General features: G+C 40.0%; 1 protein-coding gene across 1 annotated transcript in view; it reads right to left on the minus strand.

The window, feature by feature from the left end:
- Positions 1-1348: 1348 nt before the first annotated feature.
- Positions 1349-20094, minus strand: part of LOC143941060 (oxalate decarboxylase OxdD-like) — a 45338-nt gene continuing 26592 nt past the window's right edge. The window contains exons 6-9 of the mRNA XM_077462988.1: positions 11171-11280; positions 6313-6426; positions 4586-4732; positions 1349-1833 (exon numbers count right to left, since the gene is read on the minus strand). Of these exons, the coding sequence (XP_077319114.1) occupies positions 1699-1833; positions 4586-4732; positions 6313-6426; positions 11171-11280 (506 nt within the window). The 3' untranslated portion in view covers positions 1349-1698. The remainder of the gene's footprint in view (positions 1834-4585; positions 4733-6312; positions 6427-11170; positions 11281-20094) is intronic.

Consider the following 20094-nt stretch of genomic DNA (forward strand, 5'->3'; position numbering starts at 1 on the left):
TTCTGTAAATCAAGGTTTATTACTGGTTACTGTTGAACCTTGCTACTGTTTATGCTGATCTGGACGCCAAGTGTCATCTTATGCCTAGTCCTTATTACTAATTACCCAGTATGCTAAATTATGCTATTATCATTGGTAATTTATTTTAATGCTTACTTTGTTACCAACCATATCAGGTGAGAATATATTAACCCCCCTGACGGTATTCCCGAGTCTGGCTCGGGGTGGAATTTTCATACCAAACGCGGTATCCCCGAGCCAGACTCGGGACCGCATCGCTGGATCCAGGAGGAGGTTTACTTACCTTTTCCCTCGGATCCAGCGTTGTCTCCCCGCTGTACGAGCGAGCCGTGTCTCGCTCGATGCATCACATTGCCGATCTCCGTGCCCTGCGAGCGTTGCGACGCACGGGGACGGAGATCGGCGCCAAATTCAAAAAGTGAAACAAACAGTAAACATACAGTATAATGTAATCTTACAGATTACATTGCTGTATGTAAATATTTCACATCCCCGTTGTCCCTAGTGGTCTGCCCAGTGTCCTGCATGCAGTTTTATGTAATAAAAACTGTTCTTTATGCCTGGAAACTGGAGATTGTCCATAGCAACCAAAACTGTCCTTTTACATAAAAAATGGTTTTAGACCAGCTAGAAAACAGCGATAATAAATTGGAATCACTCGCAGAATTGAGCGATAGTGATTTGTGGGGAGATCCGTCCTCAAATACTGAAAAGTAATGACAGTGACAATTCTGCAACTGAGCAAATTTCAGTGGTTTTGATTTGATTACATTATTGAATAATTTTTATTATTGTTATATTATTATTTGGTACAATTATTTATAATTATTTATTATATTATAATTTATGATTTCATTTTTCAAACTTTATTATACCCGGGATGTCTGCTAGACTCTGGTTTGGACAGATTTAAGTGAGTTATTCCTAAGAATTGCAGGACTACAATATAAAACGCCAAATTTTCATGCAAAATAATGGTACCGCTTTTAGCACCTAAAATCCGAAATAATCGTACCGCCAGGGAGGTTAATTGTGCCTTTACTAACCGGTTCAGTGTCTGTTTTCTTTGATATAGTCCTACTACTGGGAAGTAAATATTACTTTCTTTGCTATTTTTCAGATATTTAATGATTTGTGCAATCAACCTAGTGTGCCAGAGGGGCTGAAGTTCTTAAGGAGGTTAAGGCAAAGAACAGAGGACCAATCCTAACCAGCTGCTCCTGCGGGGGTAGCGCTACACATATAACTTTGCATTTAATCTCTCAGTATAGGTCCTCATTAATATATAACATGTTATTTACCACTGTGAAGACAACAAACCACAATATATACAGCATAAATATATTTTAAATAAGAAAATAACGTGACAAGGTTGAATAATTGGATTTGAGGACCTCTGCATGCTTTTTGCTTCCCTGGAAGTGTCCCGAGTACAGTAGTAGCATTTCTAAAATTTGGTAAAGTCACAATGAGGTGTCTATAAATATTCGTCTGACACTTGCGGAACGTTCAACTTCTTTTTCACAAAGTTCTTGGCTCAATGTGCCACTGGTCATATCACAAGACACTGGTACAGTATTTATGCTCTGTGTTGAACAGAGTCCTTGAAGTCAGCTTGTGTCTGTGATTGTCCCTCTGTGCACTGATACAGTGTAAGCATGTGATTTATCATGTCTTTTATGGTACATTGATGGCTTGGTCCTCATCAAACTTTGGAATCTTCTTAAATTCATCAGATTTCTTAAGGAAGAGCTGGGCCAGGACATGGTCTGCTGTTGCATGGAAATAGTCATCCATGTCGAGTGTCTCCAGCTGCCAAAAACACATAAAGACATTTAAAAAAAAAAAAGACCAATACCAAGCTGTATGCATATGTTTCACTAACCTAGTATACACAAGTTAAACTAATGTATGCAGTGTAATTACCTACATTTGACCTGATATCAGCCTCTTCCAGTCCAAATAAAGCAAGGTTGGACTATGAGTGGAAAAAACAGCACAAGGAGCCAATCAGTTCATGTGCTTACATAAAGCATGCTGATAGGAGGAGATATCAAAGTGACAGGTAGATGAGCTCATCACTATGCTGCTTCATTGTTCAGTCACAACCTGAGGTGGGTCCAAGATTAACCTGGACAACCTGGGCTATGAGTAAGTGGGTAAATTGATGCTTACTGTCACACTGAGGACATCTAGTGGTTGAAAAAAGTACTGTGTTTGAATTCTCAGAATAAGGTGAAAATTAGAATCTTGTACTTTTTGGTTGAAGTTCTGCTTTAAACCTAACTTCTAACCCTACCAACCCAATCATTAGTGTAGCGTCCTCCCAGTTATGCTGTTAGGTGAGCTTAGTTTTTGTGCTTCTGCTTTAATCACAGGGGCAGGGCTTGTTTCGTTTGGTCTGCACAGGGCTTCACAGGCAGGAAGTTTGATTGCTTCCCCCTGCCTCTAGAAGAAGCTTTAAATATCCAGCCTATTTAGTAGGGCCTAGCCAATCTTCGGGCAGGGGTGTGCTCAGATGGTGGCTGGGTTTCTGTTAAATAGTCTGGAGCCCTTAGATGTTTGTCTTTTTTCCCCTTTATCACTGGATCGGCATACTGAGAGGACTGGAGGCTGGACTACCTTACTGGAGCCTGCATCTGTCAGGATTTTGTGAGCAGAGCCTCTCTATCTGCACTAAAGTCAATTCATGGTCCCCACTCCCCAGCCGTGAATTGTATTCTTCCCAAGCCTATGTTCATCTTTATTTTGCTTTATCGTCTCCAGTAGGGATGAACCGAACAACACCCCCCCGGTTCGTTTTGCACCAGAGCTTGCGAACAGACCAAAAATCAAAAATATGTGCAAACATGCAAAAAGTCTATGGGATATAAATGTGAAAAATCAAAAGTGCTAATTTTAAAGGCTTATATGCAAGTTATTACTATATAAAGTGTTTGGGGACCTTGGTCCTGCCCCAGGGGACATGTATCAATGCAAAAAAATTTTTTTTTAAAACAGACGTTTTTTCAGGAGCAGTAATAGTTTTAGAAATAAAATGAAACAATAAAAATCTATTTTTTTAAATGGTATGGGGATCCCCCCCAAAATCAATACCAGACCCAGGGCCTGTTTTTTTTTCTTAATTCTGCCATAGGGCTCCCCTTAACCACTTTAATACACTATACTATATATTGTACACTGCACTATATACCCTGCACTGTATTATATATACTACACTGAGGGCGCTATATACTCTGCTGAAAAACTGGGCCCTTGGTGTTGGTGGTTGCATAACACGATAACCCCTCACAGTTACTCTTGTTGGGTGCAGGAATGGTCACTGCTGTTAAATATTATTTCAGAGGCTGCTTGCCCCCTTTTAGTGGCCTGTGAGCAATGGTGTGCCTACAATGTTTATTGTGCATACTGGGTGTTGGTTTTATCTACTACCTTGTAGAGAGGGAAAAAAACAGCGCATTGCTGCTTTCTGTAAAGGGCTTTGTGTTGTTTAACAACACAAAACTCCCTTCTGTCATTTGCTCAGCTGATCAGCAGGTTACAGCCATAAATCATTGGGATGGCAAGGAGTGGCAGCGCAGCCAGGGCAGAGGGTGTGTGCGCATGCGCCTCCTACCAGGAAGTGCTAGATCTTGTACATATACAAGGTCCAGCAAAGCAGCGCCACTCTGCTGCAGTAAATCTGCGGTAGGAAGTCCTTAAGCGGGTGTACAGTGCTGTGTTCTGGCAGCAGGACGGAAACTTCCCATCCCGCTCCCGAAACAAAATAAAGTCAGGCTGAACACTGCTCAGCATTTCACAGGAATGTTGTATTTTTATAAAGTAATGCAAGGTTTCCTCTGATTGACTAAAGTGGAGAGGCGGGCAGATGGGTTCCTGGGTCTGCACACCTGCTTTGGCCATGATGGGGTGTTGATTATTTATTTTATACTATAGAGAATGTATGGCCCCTTTTAGACAGAGCAGACTCCATCAAGCGGATCCTTCCAGCAGGTGGGAATCTGTCCCCTGATCCCCGCTAAGCAGGCGGATGGCAGGCTTGTGTCCGCTCCACTATGCAGTGTGGACATGAACACAGTCCACTCTTCTCTATGGGACAGTCGGATTGGGGAATTGATCTCCATCCATCTGTTTTTGGCAGCCTGGTTCGGATTGGATAGCGGCAGAGAGCTATGGATGTGGTCTGCATGAAAAACTGACAGGCGCACCCGATCGATCCTTCAGTGTGAAAGGGGCCTAAAGAAGGCACTTAAAGGTACAAAGGCAGATGGGGACACCCAAAACTCTAATGCCGCGTACACACGATCAGACTATCCAGCGGACTTTGCGACAGTTTGTCCGCCAGACTAAGTCCGCCGGATAGTCTGATCACGTGTACGCGGCATTAGGTGGACAGGAGCAGAGACATGAATTCTCTGAGCGTTCTATGAATGATCATCTGGGTGGTTAAACAGGACCTCTAGACAAATTTGTATGCTAGATAAGGGGTCTGTGTATTCCTTCTATAAAGGATGCAATAAGCTCAGAGAAAACAAAAAATTGGGGAACAACTAGAGTATCTCACCTGGTTTCCAGTACTGAAGGCCAGAATCATGAAGAGGTCCTCATCACAGATGCTCTTAATATAATGTTGAGTCCCGATCGGAAAGAAAAACACATCTCCTATACCAATGCTGAAGTCTGGAACCGGTTTTTCTCCAATTATCCCAATCTGAGCAAGTAAACCATTATTAGTCCATATTTTTACCCACCACTCACACACTTTAATGACATTGGTCAATCTCAGTCCTATCGCCTTCCAGATAAACTGATCAGGAAAAGTTGGGAACTATTGATATATCCTGACCTGGAGATTATTTCCTACAATAGTGCCACTTTCTCATTGAGGGGAAGATTGTGTAGCTGTTTCAAAAAATCTTTAATTTCCCATTTACCTCCCAGAGCAATTGTGACATTTTTTCACATACATGTTAATATCAGCATTTTTCTAGAAAATTATTTAGAACCCCCAAACAGTATATATTTTCTGAATGTAGAGGCCCTGTAGAGGGTAGAGGGTACATGTCGGAGGGTATTTGTGCATTTTTCTTTCTTTTAGAAAAAATAAAGCTGAAATGAATTTTAGTGCATACAAACACAATATAACGGTACTTAAAGTCTTGTTCTTTTTCGTTTAAAAATAACAAACGTGGGCAGGAGGGGGTTTTTTTTTTAGATCCGGCTATGCGGCGGGCATCGTGATGACATTGGAGCTACTTCGGGGGGACATTTTTTTTTAATAAAGGAATTGTCAAAAACGGTGTGTGTGTTTAAATTTATTTTTTGACAGTTTTTGGTGAATTAGTAGAGGTACAATATACCAATATTTATTCACATGGGGGGGGGCAGGATATGGGGGCCCCCTTGTTAAAGGGGGTTTCCAGATTCTGATAAGCCCCCCACCTGCAGACCCCCAAAACCACCGCCCAGGGTTGTGGGGAATTGTGGGGAAGAGGCCCTTGTCCCCATCAACATGGGCACAAGGTGCTTTGGGGTGGGGTGGCATGTGGCCCCCAAAGCACCCCCCCATATTGAGGGGGGAATGTGGCCTGGTATGGTTCAGGAGCGGGGGGGGGTGCTTGTTCATCCCCTCCCTTTCCTGACCTGCCGGACTGAATGCTTGGATAAGGATCTGGTATGGGTTTTGGGTGGGGGAGACTTCACGCCGTTTTTTTTTTTTTATTTTGGCATGGGGTTTCCCTTATAATCCATATCAGACCCAAAAGGCCTGGTATGCATTTTGAATTTTGAATTTTTCTTTACATTCAGCTGTCAGTGGCGAACCTGCTGACAGCTGATGATTCATCATTTGTTAAGGGGCTTCCCAGCCCACTCCTTAGCAACCAGCTCAATGTGATAAATGACTGCATGAAAATATGCAGTAATTACCGCATTATCCAAACTTTGCCACAGTAGTTATTTACTGCACAATTCTTAATGAATTGGAAATTTACAAACTTGTTTCCGCATGGGTTAATATACCGCATTTTTTTCAGCGTTTTTTTAACTCTCAGTAAATTGACCCCATAATAGAGTAATCTTTTAGTAGGGACCAAAGCTGTCAGTGAATGCCAAGTCTGACAGTTACTAGAGGATACTGTGCCTGGCTGGTCAACTGGTAAAAGTAATGATGCTTATCCTCAGCCAGGAGCACCATGCTGATGAATGTTAATATACAGGTTTCAGACAGTAAGGGCATAAAGACAAACTACTAACCTCCTATAAACAAAATATGAACCGGGAAACACTTACCTGACCGCAGCCACTGATAACATATCCCATTTCATGGGCATTGAAGTGGAAATGTGGTTGTCTTAGTCCATTGGTGGTAATGTTCAATGTGGCCAGAGTGAGGGTGTCAGAGTGCTGAGAGCAAAGAAAAGAACTGTTAGTCACAGTGATACCCACTGCAGTCAGTAGTGATGAGGAATATTCAACTGGATTGACCCCATACACAGGAGCATCAAACAACATACAGCAAGTAAATGGCACTTAAAGTGGGACTTAAAGTGAGCCTGTCATGTCCATCAAAGTGTATGAAATAACATGGCTGGAAAAATTAAGTGCCTTGTGTTGTCTACATCTGTCTGCACCTCAGGTCAATGGTACATGAAGAGGACCCTGGATCCAAATATAGGCTCTGGGTCCATGGATGAAAATGAATCCCCGTGTCTCTTCTCTTTCAAACTGCAGTTGTCTTGATCACTTAAAATATAGAGGTTAATTTACTAAAACGGTCAATAGGCTGTTGACTTGGCAAGGGAAGTTTCTCTTAGCTTAGTGAATGAGATGAAGCTCTGTTGGCTTCCATCATCCAATCATGTTCAAGCAAAAATAAGTTGTTGTTTTTTTCATGCATGTGATTGGGCATTCTTTGCAAAGTGAATTTTGCCCACATTTACTAAGCTAATGAAAGATTTACATGCAAAGTGAACAGCCTAATTGCCTTTAGTAAATCAACCCATTGTGTTGGTGTAAACATTCCCCCTGATAGTAACAGCACGGCGCTCTCCTGCCACTCCTTCTGCTGCCTCAGCTGCTAAAGATATCCAGTTATGGTGCATGTTACAGTGCTTGGTTCTAGCAATCAATCACTAGGTCTGAGCACTCTCACATTCCGCCCCCCATTTGTGTCCAATACCAGCCAAGATTGGGGATTCTGATAGTGTCTGTGACAGAGTTAGGCCCCTTTCACACGATAAGCCCTCTCGGATCGCATGTCCGTTTTTCAGACGAATCCAAACAGGCTACCCATTGACTCCTATGGGAAGGCGGATGTCAGCGGAGATGTGTTCGCTGACACCCGTCTGCCATCCGATACACTAAAAACAGCCGTATGGAGATACGTTCAGCCATCTGTCTGGCGGATCGGATGAGATCTGATGAAAATGGAACATGCTGTCTGTTTTCGTCCAATCTCCCCATAGAATTCAGCAGGGCTCTGAAAGGTCAGACCTGTCCCCCGCCTGCTCAGCGGAGATCAATGGAGTGATCTCCCGCTGATCTGGCGGACTCCTCTGAGCGTATCTGCCCCATGTGAAAGGGACTTAAGAAGTGGAGGGAGTGCGCTGGCAATGGGCAGTATCAATCAGTGTTCATTTCCTTGATGAAAATATTTTGATCATAGTTTTTATCAGCTGTATGTTTTCAGTGGCGAAAACTAAACGAAAATAAAAATAGAATTAGGTCAATTGATGAAAACTATGATGAAAATGAATTCCAATTTTCATTTAGTCGACTAAAATCTAGGTGTAGTTAAATTGTAATACATTATTTAAGCATTTCTCTAGAATTGGCAAACTCATTATATACTCCTGGAGTAAAAAATAGAATAACCCCAAGGGGTCACAATATTTCTACTATAGAAGCGGATTATAAAGTGCTTCTGAGATGGTTCATGGTTCCAGCCAGGCTGGTAACCTATGTACCGGCAGCATCTCCTTTGTGTTTCCATGGATGCAGACAAGAGGTTACAATGTACCACGTGTGGTGGCAATGCCGTAAGGTAAGGTGTTATTGGATTAGGGTGTACAATTTCATTTACACTCTCCCCCAAGTAAACCTTCTCAAATCCCTGAGACAGGCGCTGCTGGGCTGTAAGGTGGAGACAGCATCGAAATCTCAGAGATGTCTCATAGCATTTACGGTATATTTATATCTTCAAAAATTATTATCGCAAAAACTTGGAAATTGGCTGTCTTGCCATTCGAAACAGCTCAAGTACAAACTTTCCTGAATTATGATTAATGAGACAGTGGTATTGAATGATCAAATGCGGATGTTCGAGAAAGTCTGGGACCCATGGGTCAAGTATCTGACTGGATCTGGGACCCATGGGTCAAATATCTGACTGGATCTGGGACCCATGGGTCAAGTATCTGACTGGATCTGGGACCCGTGGGTCAAATATCTGACTGGAGATCCTCTATCTACACCTGATTAGAGCAGCTTTGGGATGGTGGGATTCAGAGCGTGAGGTCATTCCCTACTTTTCCCTTCAACCTTTCTTTTCTCTCTTTCTCAATTTTTTTCGGTCTTTGCTGTAGTCTTACAAGGGTCTTCTGACCTATTTCCTATAAACCCTGAAAAGTGATTATTCCCTTAGTGTGAAATCTGGTTTCAGGGTGACGAGGGATATAGTTTCCTCTTTATGAAGGTGTTGACCCCTTTCGCTGATCTATACAGTAGATATTAGGCGCATCTGCAATCTATTAAGAGTTATGAGCTGACTTTTAATTTGAAATTGCAATATGTAATATATCTATCTTTAACTGTATATGGAGACTGAGATGCATTTTGTTAATGTCACAGTTGGAGTACTAAACAAGTTTTGGGGCTACCCCATAAAGACACTGATAGTACAATCTATATAGACTAGAAAAGGTCTATACTTGGAAGAACGCACACTTTAGGTGTATTTTCATGCTGTTTAGTATATATTTTATACTGTGCGTGTTCTTTGTAAACATTTTTGTATTCTCTTTGGTGAAAAACTTTAATATAAACATTGAAACGAAAAAAAAAACTAATAATAATAATATGTTATTTATGGTATTTAGGTTTGACTATAGAAACAGATTTAGCCATTGTGATGTATAATGTCTTTTTAAATAAAACCAAGTTTCATAAACAAACAAAAATATTGATTTCTGACAAACAGAAGGGCAACTTTAAAGTGATTGTAAAGGTTTTTTTTTGTTTTTGTTTTTTTCTTTTCAAAATAAAAAACATGTGATACTTACCTCCTCTGTGCAAAGATTTTGCACAGAGAAGGCCCTGATCCTCCTTTTTTGGGGTCCTCGGGAATCGCTCCTGGCTCCTCCTCTTCTTGAGTGCCCCCACAAAGAGCTGATTTCCAAGGGGGCACCTGAGTCCTGCTGCTGCTTCCATTGATACAGACAGTAGGACTCGGCCCCGCCCCTCACTGGTTTTGATTGACAGCAGCAGGAGCCAATGGCTGCTGCTATCAATCTATCCAATGAGGACCCTGAGACAGCAGCTGAAGCTGCTGTGCTCATGCTCATCGTTGGAACAAAAAAGTTCAGATAAGAAAAAGGGAGGCTCTGGGGGGCAGCTGCAGCACAGAAGGTTTTTTTTAACCTTAAACACGATCGTATTGTTGGCCAACAAAACTTTTTGAATTTTGTCCGAAGGGTGTTGGCCCAAACTTGTCTTGCATACACGCGGCCACACAAATGTTGGTAGTGACGTACTATGTGGTTTTTCAGCTCTTTAGCGCCACCCTTTGGGCTCCTTCTGCAAATTTATTGTTAGTAGAAGTTTGGTGAGTGTTGATTCATGCTTTTCATTTCGTGTTTTTCATTTCACGCTTTTCAGTTCATGCTTTTCATTTTGTGCTTTTCAGTTCGTTTCTGAACGGCCGTTTGTCAACCAGACATGTTGGAATCGGAGGAGATAACGTGTTATTTATTATTGGCCTTGGAGTTATTGCTTTGACATTATTTTTTGGATTGAATAATGATTTGATTTGGTATATTTTCTATATTTTTGGATGCTTAGAATGCACTTTTGGGTTAAGTTCTATTGACAGATAGTATGTCTAATTATTTTTTTTTTTTTTAATGCACAATAAAAAAATTGTGGAGAATAATAATTAGCTATGTGTTTTACTTCAAATGACAGTTTGGGAGTAGGGAGTTACATTTAAAAAAAAAAATACAATGTAAAATTGACAAGGGACACCAACTGTATCTTTGATCTTAAAAACTAAGGGATAATGGTGTTGTGGTAACTTGCACAAATATATAAATAAAAAAAAATAAAAAAGAACGCATAATAATATTATTCTTGATATCACTAGAAAAAAAACCTTTGAAAATTCGTTTTCAATAACTCCATCAGTATCACCAGCAAAGCAGCTTCATTATTATCCCATTAAAGAAGAAGAGATTTGGAGATCTCATAATTTGCCACGTCGCGAATGTTAATTCTCCATTACAAACTCTAGTTTGCAAGACCGACCACTTCTGCTTCCGAGCATGCGTGTTTGCACTTTGGACTTTTGTCCAACGGACTTGTGTACACACGCTCAGAAAATCCGACAACACACATTTGTTGGTGGAAAATTTGAAAACCTGCTAGCCAATATTTGTTGTTGGAAAGTCCAACAAAAAATGTCCGCTGGAGCATACACACGGTCGGATTGTCCGCCAGCAACCTCACATCCAACATTTCCCATCGGAAAGTCCGATCGTGTGTACGGGGCTTAAGACTTTACAACTCCTTTAAGATATATATAAAAAAAAATGTCATATAAATTCTATCGGCTGTAATGCCAGGCTACAAGTGGGGATGGGGAAGTAAATGAGGGTGAGGGCGTTCACAGGACAGGGTGCATTATACTTTGGGGATGGGGAGGTGACCCCTCAAGTGGGGGTGGGGAAGTAAATGGGAGTGAGGGCGTGCACAGGACAGGGTGCATTATATTTTGCATTATAATTTGCCCACCGCATTGTCCCAGGCCACTAAAGTGGCCACTAAAGTGTTCTGGTTTGGCTTGAAGAACAGGTGGCAACCTTAAGTATACCTCTTATGAACAAGGCCTTATACATCAAGATCCCTTTAAGTTGAAAAAAGTAAACCATCTCACCATATTGACAGATTCACTGTAGATTTTCTCAGTAGCGTTTAAACCAGCTGCATTCCTGCGGTAGCGAGCCCACTGAATAATTCCTCCGGGGAACTTGTATTGCTTGGATCCTGAGAATACATCATTCATTACATGAAGATATTTTCACTTTGCATTAAGTGTGACATCTGCTGACCAAAAGCAGTACTGCAAGTACTTAAAGTATAACTTTTTTTTTTTTTTTAAGTTCTGTATTAGAGAAGAATTAGAACACCTGTCGGCTTTTTATTGTGGTCTGTGCCCCCCGTTCTGGAGATTTACCCTCTCTATTTGTCCTGGTAATCCTCAAAGATCCTAAATTTTGGGTTGCCCCCAAAAAAAGTAATAGAAGGAAATCTTCCATTGTAAAATGTGGGATAATAAAGCCCCCTAAGTCCAGGTTCACACTAAGGCAACCTGCCGCCTGACAAGTCATGCTCAATGCATTGCAAAGGAACTGTTGTAATCAGAGTGGCTCAAGTCGCTCTGACTTAGAAAAAGGTTCCTGTACTACTTGGGGCCGTCTTCAGAGCTGCTTGCATTGACTTCTATTGCAGAAGTCGTTTCCAAGCTGCGCTGAAGGGGGCGACTTCAGAGTTGCATGACTTTGAAGCCGCCCCAGTGTGAACTGACACTTATGTCCCATACACACTGTCAGAAATTACGATGGAAAAAGTCTGATTGGATTATGTTGTCGGAAAATCCAATCGTGTGTGGGCTCTATCGGACTTTTTCTGTCGGAATTTCCGACGGAAAAAGTTTGAGAGCTGCATCTAAAATTTTCCAACAACAAAATCCCATCTGACTTTTTCCGATCGTGTGTAGAGAATTCCGATGCACAAAGTGCCACGCATGCCCAGAAAAAATTTTGGAGACGAAAGCTATTGGCTACAGGCCACTATGTAGTCCCGTCGTACGTTTTGTACGTCACCTCGTTCCGAACGATCGGATTTTCCGACAACTTTGTGCGACAGTGTGTATGCAAGACAAGTTTCGGCCAAAATCTTTTTTGGTTGTGAATTCCAAAAAATGTAATAATGAAAATAATAAAGATAAAAAAAAATTATGAAAAAAATAAAATAAATGAAAAAAATTAAATATAAACTTTAAAAAATATATATTTATTTTTTGTTTTCATTATTTTTATTTTTTATAATTCCCAGCTTTGGCATTTTAATTATCCCACACTTTTCAATTATAAACTAGCATTCTCCAACATTCTTTCACACGCTTTCTCACTCTACACACCTGTTGATCCTCTGCACATTTGAATTATGGCCAATGATGCATAAATGCTCCCTCAAATGCCTGGGATCTTCATCCCCATGACTAAGCTTTGAGGGGCGGGGTGAAACGCGTTGGGGATATGGCCTGTTCGGAGTGCAGGTTGTCATTCATACACCCAGCATAGGAACAGCATGGATGTGTGGCTCCAGGGAGTTCTTTCTTCATTGCCAGTGATTATAGGAGCTGGGAGGAGCTCCCTCGCTTGTCGGCACTCCCAGTGATGGAAGTTTGGGACTCACACCCCATTTCAGCGAGCTTGAGCGGCACACAAAGCAGTCAAGGGTCACAATGGATTGTACTACATAGTCACAGTGGTGCGGCCTGGCCATATGCATGTGACATACCTATGGGACCAAGGTGGAAGCGTAGAATTACTGTAGTAGTTGTCAATGCTGCAGTGATCACCATTGTCTTCAGGGTCCTGTGCTGAATGGCTGCCCTTCTTCATAGTGACCACAGGGGGTCGCTCACTTGGCACGGGAGCCATTTATAGAATGCCTTTCATATTTCTGAATGAAAATAATTCTCTGACTGGACAAGGTGGTGCGCTGAAGATTTTCATTAAAAGTAAAAAATGCAAGGCGTCCTGTGAATGGCAGTTGCCTGGCATGGACCACGGAAGACTGCGGTGATCACTGTAGTACTGGTTAACTGCTAGAGTGATTTTGCACACAGCGATCCCACAAGTATGGCAGATCCATCCCTACGCTGGTCCAAGCTGTTAACGATATAACTAAGTAATAAAATCCATACCTGGAGTTCAGCTTTAACTCTTGTGTACTGAATAATAAAATAACTGAGTAGTCCACTCTAAGGAGAAGTGCACCAAAGTATTTCCTCATCTTTGCCCTTGGATTAGTAGTAAAATAATTATCACATAGAAAAACATTACAGCTAACTTAGAAGTATGTCAGCATTTTTCTCTATAAGTGCAATGAAAAGTGAGACAATCCCCCTTCGCTGACATCTGCTCTTTCTCAGCTAAATAAAATCCCTATTCATAGTTTCCAGGTAATGCATAGCTCAGCTCAGTAAGGAAAATATTACAACATGTTGCGTTGACCTTTTTCAGGACACTGAGCCAGCGCAGGATGTAAATACAGATCGTGTGCAGCCCAGTTATCCTACAGTATAAGTTCTCAACTGGGCTTATAATGCTGCGTTTGGCCCATCTGGGATCCAAAATGACCTCTCGCTAGATAGCTTAGCAATGCAGACAGTAGGTCAGAGATCCAAATTAGGAATAATTGCGTAGAGCAGCCTTTATCAACTTTTTTACCCCAAAAGGAATCCTTGCAATAATTTTCAGGTTTCAGGGAATCCCTGTTAAAATTTGTTCATTGGTGGTCTTTGGGAAAATACCCCTTCTGTTGGTGGTAGTCAATGGGAATTGAGTTCCCTTACAGTCATGGTGGCTCTGGCTATGACAAGGGGTATAGGACCTGGAACTATGCAGGCATCATCACATAGGAGGTCAGTTAGCCACAGCTCACGGAACCCCTAACTACTTCTGGAGAAACCTTAGGGTTCCACGGGATCCTGATAGAGAATGGCTGGTGTAGAGTAATGGTCAGCAGTTAAGCAATAATGGCTAAGCAAGCATCAGTTGATAGATGTGAGCCACTGATATTTTCCAGCACTTTGAAAAATAGAAATGCATAATAATGAACAAAAATTACCCTTCTTTATGGCAAAAAAAAGTGAGGGCTTCCATAAAGTGATATTAAATGCTTAATTTTTTTAAGTGATTGACCTCAAAACTTATATCGTGTGCAGTTCCTTCATGTTTTAGATTCATTTCACGTGGGGCCACTCTGTTCAGCAGTGGATTCATAAGAAGATCATCTGCTGATTCAGAGCTGAACAGGACAGATGTCAGATTTGTAACATACGTGTCCAAATCACTTTTTGATACATTTTGATAGCAGCCTGTGGCAGACCCGTGATGGCTCTATAGGGTGCCGGATGTAAATTGACTTGTTTCTGCTTGCATCAGGTTACCACCAATCCATCACGTTTAGGTCCAGAAAATGGGAAAAGAATGCAGTTCTTTTTTTTCTTCTTCCTGGATCTGGATAGACCGGACCTTCTGATCAGGTCCACCTGAAAAACTGGCAGTTGGACCTGATTGGATAGTCCACGTGAAAGGAACTTTTCCTGTAGTTTCACTCAGTTCCTTTCAGGATGGCCCCTTGGCTTCCAGGTTCCTGTGGAGGCCCGCTGGAGCCATTCTGCCATTTGCACTCCTGGGGAGGACTGGATGCTGCCATGAGGAGGATTCTGCGCCATTATGCACAGATAACCCAAGATTAAAAGGGAGCATCCTTGCACCCTGGTGCTCGGGATGATAGAACATGTAGTCCTGAGGAGGAGAACATATGACTTATGCTGCGTACGCACAGTCGGAATTCTCGACAACAAATGTTGGATGTGAGCTTGTAGTCGGAAATCCTGACCATGTGTATGCTCCATCGGACATTTGCTGTCAGCATTTCCGACAAAATGTTTGAGATCTGGTTCTCAAATTTTCCGATAACAAAACTAGCCGAAAATTCCGAGCGTGTGTACACAATTCTGACGTAAAAAGTTCCACGCATGCTCGGAATCAAGCAGAAGAGCCGCACTGGCTAACTAAAACTAAAGTATTTGTGTTTAAAAGTATTTTTTTTTAAAATATAAAATAATATTTCTGCAAAAAAAAATGGATTCAGTACTACATTAATCATGCAGCTGTCATACAGAGGCTGTTTACGGTATGATGAAATAAATAAAAATAGAAGAAAAGATCAGCAAAAGATCAGAAACTCCTGTGGATGGGCCTAGCCGCCTATGCATGGCACCCTCAAAACGTGCAAGGTTGTAAAAATGCTATTTACTACTGAGGGAAGGTGTAGAAGTGAGAGGGAGGAGAGAGAAGGTGAAGAAGCGACCATTTTTGGCATCAGAATGGTTAAACTCCAGCCATAACTTTTTGTTTCATTTTGGTTTAAGCCAGGAAAAATTTGAGCCTCTGGAAGGTTTTTATTGCCCTACCGTTTTTGAAGATTCCCCTTCTGCTGGGACAAGAAGTGATGGGAAATCTCTCTATCGGGGACACTACCTTAAACTCATTTTGGTAGAAGGAGACAGGGTCATATACAGTCTCACAACGATTTTAGTGCTGTCTATTCCTTCTTGCATTGGTGACAAGGGCTCCCCATATTTTTTGTATGGGTGCTAAACAGGTAGGGAATAAATACAAAAAATATGCGGAGTCACAGAAAAAAAAAATGGACTTATCCAAAATGAATGAAAGACATTTGGCTGGAATTAGGCTTCAAGAATATTTCCTTGCAGTGCATTCAGTTCTTAGCATGGACATCTGGTTGGAATTTGTATCTCATTTTGGGGTTCTCAGAGTGAGGGAATGGAACATTTACATGAAAAGGAAAAAAGAGGGAAACCGCGATGGCCCTTATGGTGTAGTACTTTGTGATAAAAAAAAACATAGCAACATAAAGAATAACATTTTATAATGTAGATCTGGCAAGGTTGCAAGTGATCATAAAGAATGGTATACGCAGCCTCTGATGGATGTTTATGGAAGATACAATATATTACCAAAAGTATTGGGATGCCTGCCTTTACACGCACATGAACTTTAATGGCATCCCAGTCTTAGTCTGTAGGGTTCAATATTGAGTTGGCCCACCCATTGCAGCTATAACAGCTTCAACTCTTCTGGGAAGGCTGTCCACAAGGTTTAGGAGTGTGTCTATGGGGAATGTTTGACCATTTTTCCAGAAGCGCCCTTGTGAGGTCAGGCACTGATGTGGACAAGAAGGCCTGGCTCACAGTCTCCACTCTAATTCATCCCAAAGGTGTTCTTGAGGTCAGGACTCTATGCAGGCCAGTCAAGTCAAGTTCCTCCACCCCAAATGTGCTCATCCATGTCTTTATGGACCTTGCTTTGTGCACTGGTCTAAATAATTTGATGGAGGGGGGATTATGGTGTGGGGTTGTTTTTCAGGGGTTGGCCTTGGCACCTTAGTTCCAGTGAAGGGAACTCTTAAGGCATCAGCATACCAAGATATTTCATGCTCCCAACTTTAAAGGAACAGTTTGGGGATGGCCCCTTCCTGTTCTAGCAAGGTCCATAAAGACATGGATGAGTGAGTTTGGGGTGAAGGAACTTGACTGGTCTACACAGAGCCCTGACCTCAACTGAATAGAACACCTTTAGGATGAATTAGAGCGGAGGCTGCGAGGAAGGCCCTCTCGTTCACATCAGTACCTGACCTCACAAATGCGCGTCTGGAAGAATGGTCAAACATTCCCATAGACACACTCCTAAACCTTGTGGACAGCCTTCCCAGAGTAGTTGAAGCTGGCATAGCTGCAAAGGGTGGGCCAACTCAATATTGAACCCTACTGACTAAGACTGGGATGCCATTAAAGTTTATGTGTGTGTAAAGGCAGGCAGTGCTTGGGGTGGTCCAATCCTAGATCCACTTTGGCAACATTAGGAGGATTAGATGAACTTGGTGTAGATGGAAAAAAAAGTAAAAGTTTGCTACTATTTTGAGGCACCCGTGGATAAATTTATTACACAGTTGAAGGTAATGTATGATGTTAGGACAAAAAGTCCTGAAGAATGTTGATAAAAAAACAACTGAGTATTGTCCTTGATCCTCTTTTTTATTTATTTTTGTTTGCACTAACATCCATATTTTATCCATATTTATTATATCTTGTCCATATTTTCAGGACAAGCTTTCGGGGTGTTCCAAGTCGTACTCTAATGCCCTGTACACACAGTCGGATGTACAATTGGATCGTGTTGTCAGAAAATCCGATCGTGTGTGGGCTCCATTGGACTTTTTCCATTGGAATTTCCGACACACACACAACAAAATCCGATCATTTAAATTCTGATCATGTGTAGACAATTCCAATGGACAAAGTGCCACGCATGCTCAGAATAAATTACGAGGTGAAATCTTTTGGCTACCTCCCTCTTTATAGTCCCGTCGTACGTGGTTTACGTCACCTCGTTCTGAACGATCGGATTTTCCGCCAACTTTGTGTGACCGTGTGTATACAAGACAAGTTTGGGTCAAAATCCGTCAGAAAAAATCCGACTGATTTTGTCGTCGGAATGTCCAACCGTGTGGACAGGGTATTAGACCTTGAAGAAAGGGGTACACCCCAAAAGCATGAAGAAATGTTTATTAAAATGATTAAATTACATATTTTGAGAGGATTGTTTCCGCATATAAAATGTGTAACACATATTCTATAACAAGTAAACATTACAAACAGGATCAGTCCTGAATCCTGTATGGATGGGAAATCATAGATACAGATAGGAGGACTTAGTCACCCGGATTAATTAGGCACTGGGTATGCTTGCATTCCTGTAATAAACTATTGTTTGTGCAACTCAATTGTGAATCTCACAAGGCACAATTAGGCAAATAATAATTTGCCTAATTTGTGTCTGGTTTAAAAAAAGACACAAGTCCATCTAGTTCAACCATTAAAAGGAAAATAAAATAAATAAATATATAAATATATATATATATATATATATATATATATATATAAAATATTACAATCAAGAACAATGTGCAATAATTAATTAAATCAAATGTCCTTTAGTTTAATGACATTGTACTTTTTACTTAAGCTAATATAGAAAATTAAACCTGACTATTAGATATAATAACTATAATAAAAATTATAGATAATAAAAATAAATAAAATAAGAAAGTGTATAAAAAAAGTTAGCTGAGCGTAAAAATGGAACGATCAATGCAAAAAAAGGAGTATATAATTAGTGACAGAATTGAAGTATATAAGAAGAAACGGACTGAAAGAAATAAAAAAAAGACATGTGGTGAAGTATAGAATCTGGATGAGGAAATAAATATGACGATCAGAAATTAAATCTGAAATTTAGAATGTGAAATCATGGTGATGACATGAAAATAAATAATAAATAGTTATAAATGTAATAAAATGAGCAATAAATAATAAATCAAACACCATAGGTGTGGTAAAGGGAGCATGCGATAGATAAAGATATAGCAACTGACGTATATTCGTGTAATGATAATATAAGCTGAGATGAACAACACGATCATAAATCTGGACAACAGAGAACGAACATCGCTAAAGGGTTTCTCAATCACAGTGTACCCAAGCATTATGCTCTTTTACATAATAAATATATTGATAGCCCCAGTCACCCCATTGAGAATGTATCAACCTCCGACAAATGATAGCTTTATGCAATAGATTTAGAAAACTAAGTCAAGAGGGGCATTTTGGATTTTTCCTCTTGAAATGATTAGTTGTGATGGGTTAACGAAATGATAGAATGAGCCTACTAACGAACTATATAATATATTCATTCCCAAAAAATAATAGCCCTAGATTTATGATTCTGTTATTCAGCTCAGCCTATGATTACATGAATTTACACTAGTTACTATCTCTCTATCTATCGTATACTCCCATTACCGCACCTATTGCATTTGATTAATTTATTTTATTATATTTTTAACCATTCATTATTTATTTTCGTTTTATCAACCACAAATTAAAATTCTACAAAAAATATTTTTTAATTCATGTTCATTAGATTTATTTTTCAGTCCTATTTAATCATCTAGAATCAATTTTTTATGTCATTTATTATATAATTCAGTCCCGTCATCGAAAAACCTATTTTCATTTTCATCCAATGCGTGAGTAATCACTCTGATCCTTTTTGATAGCATTTCTTACATATTCCAATCATGTATCCAGTCAAGCTGAGTTTGTTTTATAACATATAACTGTATTAATTTACCTTGATGATGCTTTTCAGATATTTATATATTTGTACTTTTTATCCGTGTTTCGGCTGTCTCAATTATGATTAATTTATTAATTATCTCTGTTATGATTGATAGTTTATCAAATATGAACTTAATAATATACATGCTTATATAAAAAAAAAAATAACTATGGTTTTATTAATTTTTTATAATACTGTTCATGAATATGATACTTATAATATCCAATGTTACAGTTATTTTCATATATATATATATATATATATATATATATATATATATATATATATATATATATATATAATATAGGCACAATATGAATTAACATTTAATAAAATTAAAATGATTTATCACACATTGTTCTTATTTATAATTTCTACGTGGTATTTATTATCACACATTGTTCTTATTTGTCATTTTTACTTGTTATAGAATTCGTATTACACCTTTTATTAGAGTAAGTGACTATTCATCACAAAATGGATCATTGGTGTTTAAATAAATATTTAATTAGCAAGAAACATTCTTCAGGACTTTTTGTCCTAACATTATACTGTTCCTTCAACTGGGTAATACATTTATCCACAGGTGCCTCTTCTACATTCTTAACCTTTATGCTTTTTCATCTAAACTTCTTGGTGGGTTTTGTTCTTCCCATGGGTTTCCTTCCACATCCCAAAAATCTATGGGTAGGCTAATTGGCTCCTAACCACACTGGTCCTGCAATGCATGGACTTGAATGCCGGTGGTAGGGACATTAAATTGTAACCCCTGTTGGGGGCAGGGATACAAATACTC

Source organism: Lithobates pipiens, unplaced genomic scaffold, assembly GCF_037356315.1.
Source record: "Lithobates pipiens isolate NorthernLeopardFrog02 unplaced genomic scaffold, aLitPip1_a1.2 Scaffold_3, whole genome shotgun sequence".
NCBI classification, from domain to species: Eukaryota; Metazoa; Chordata; class Amphibia; order Anura; family Ranidae; genus Lithobates; species Lithobates pipiens.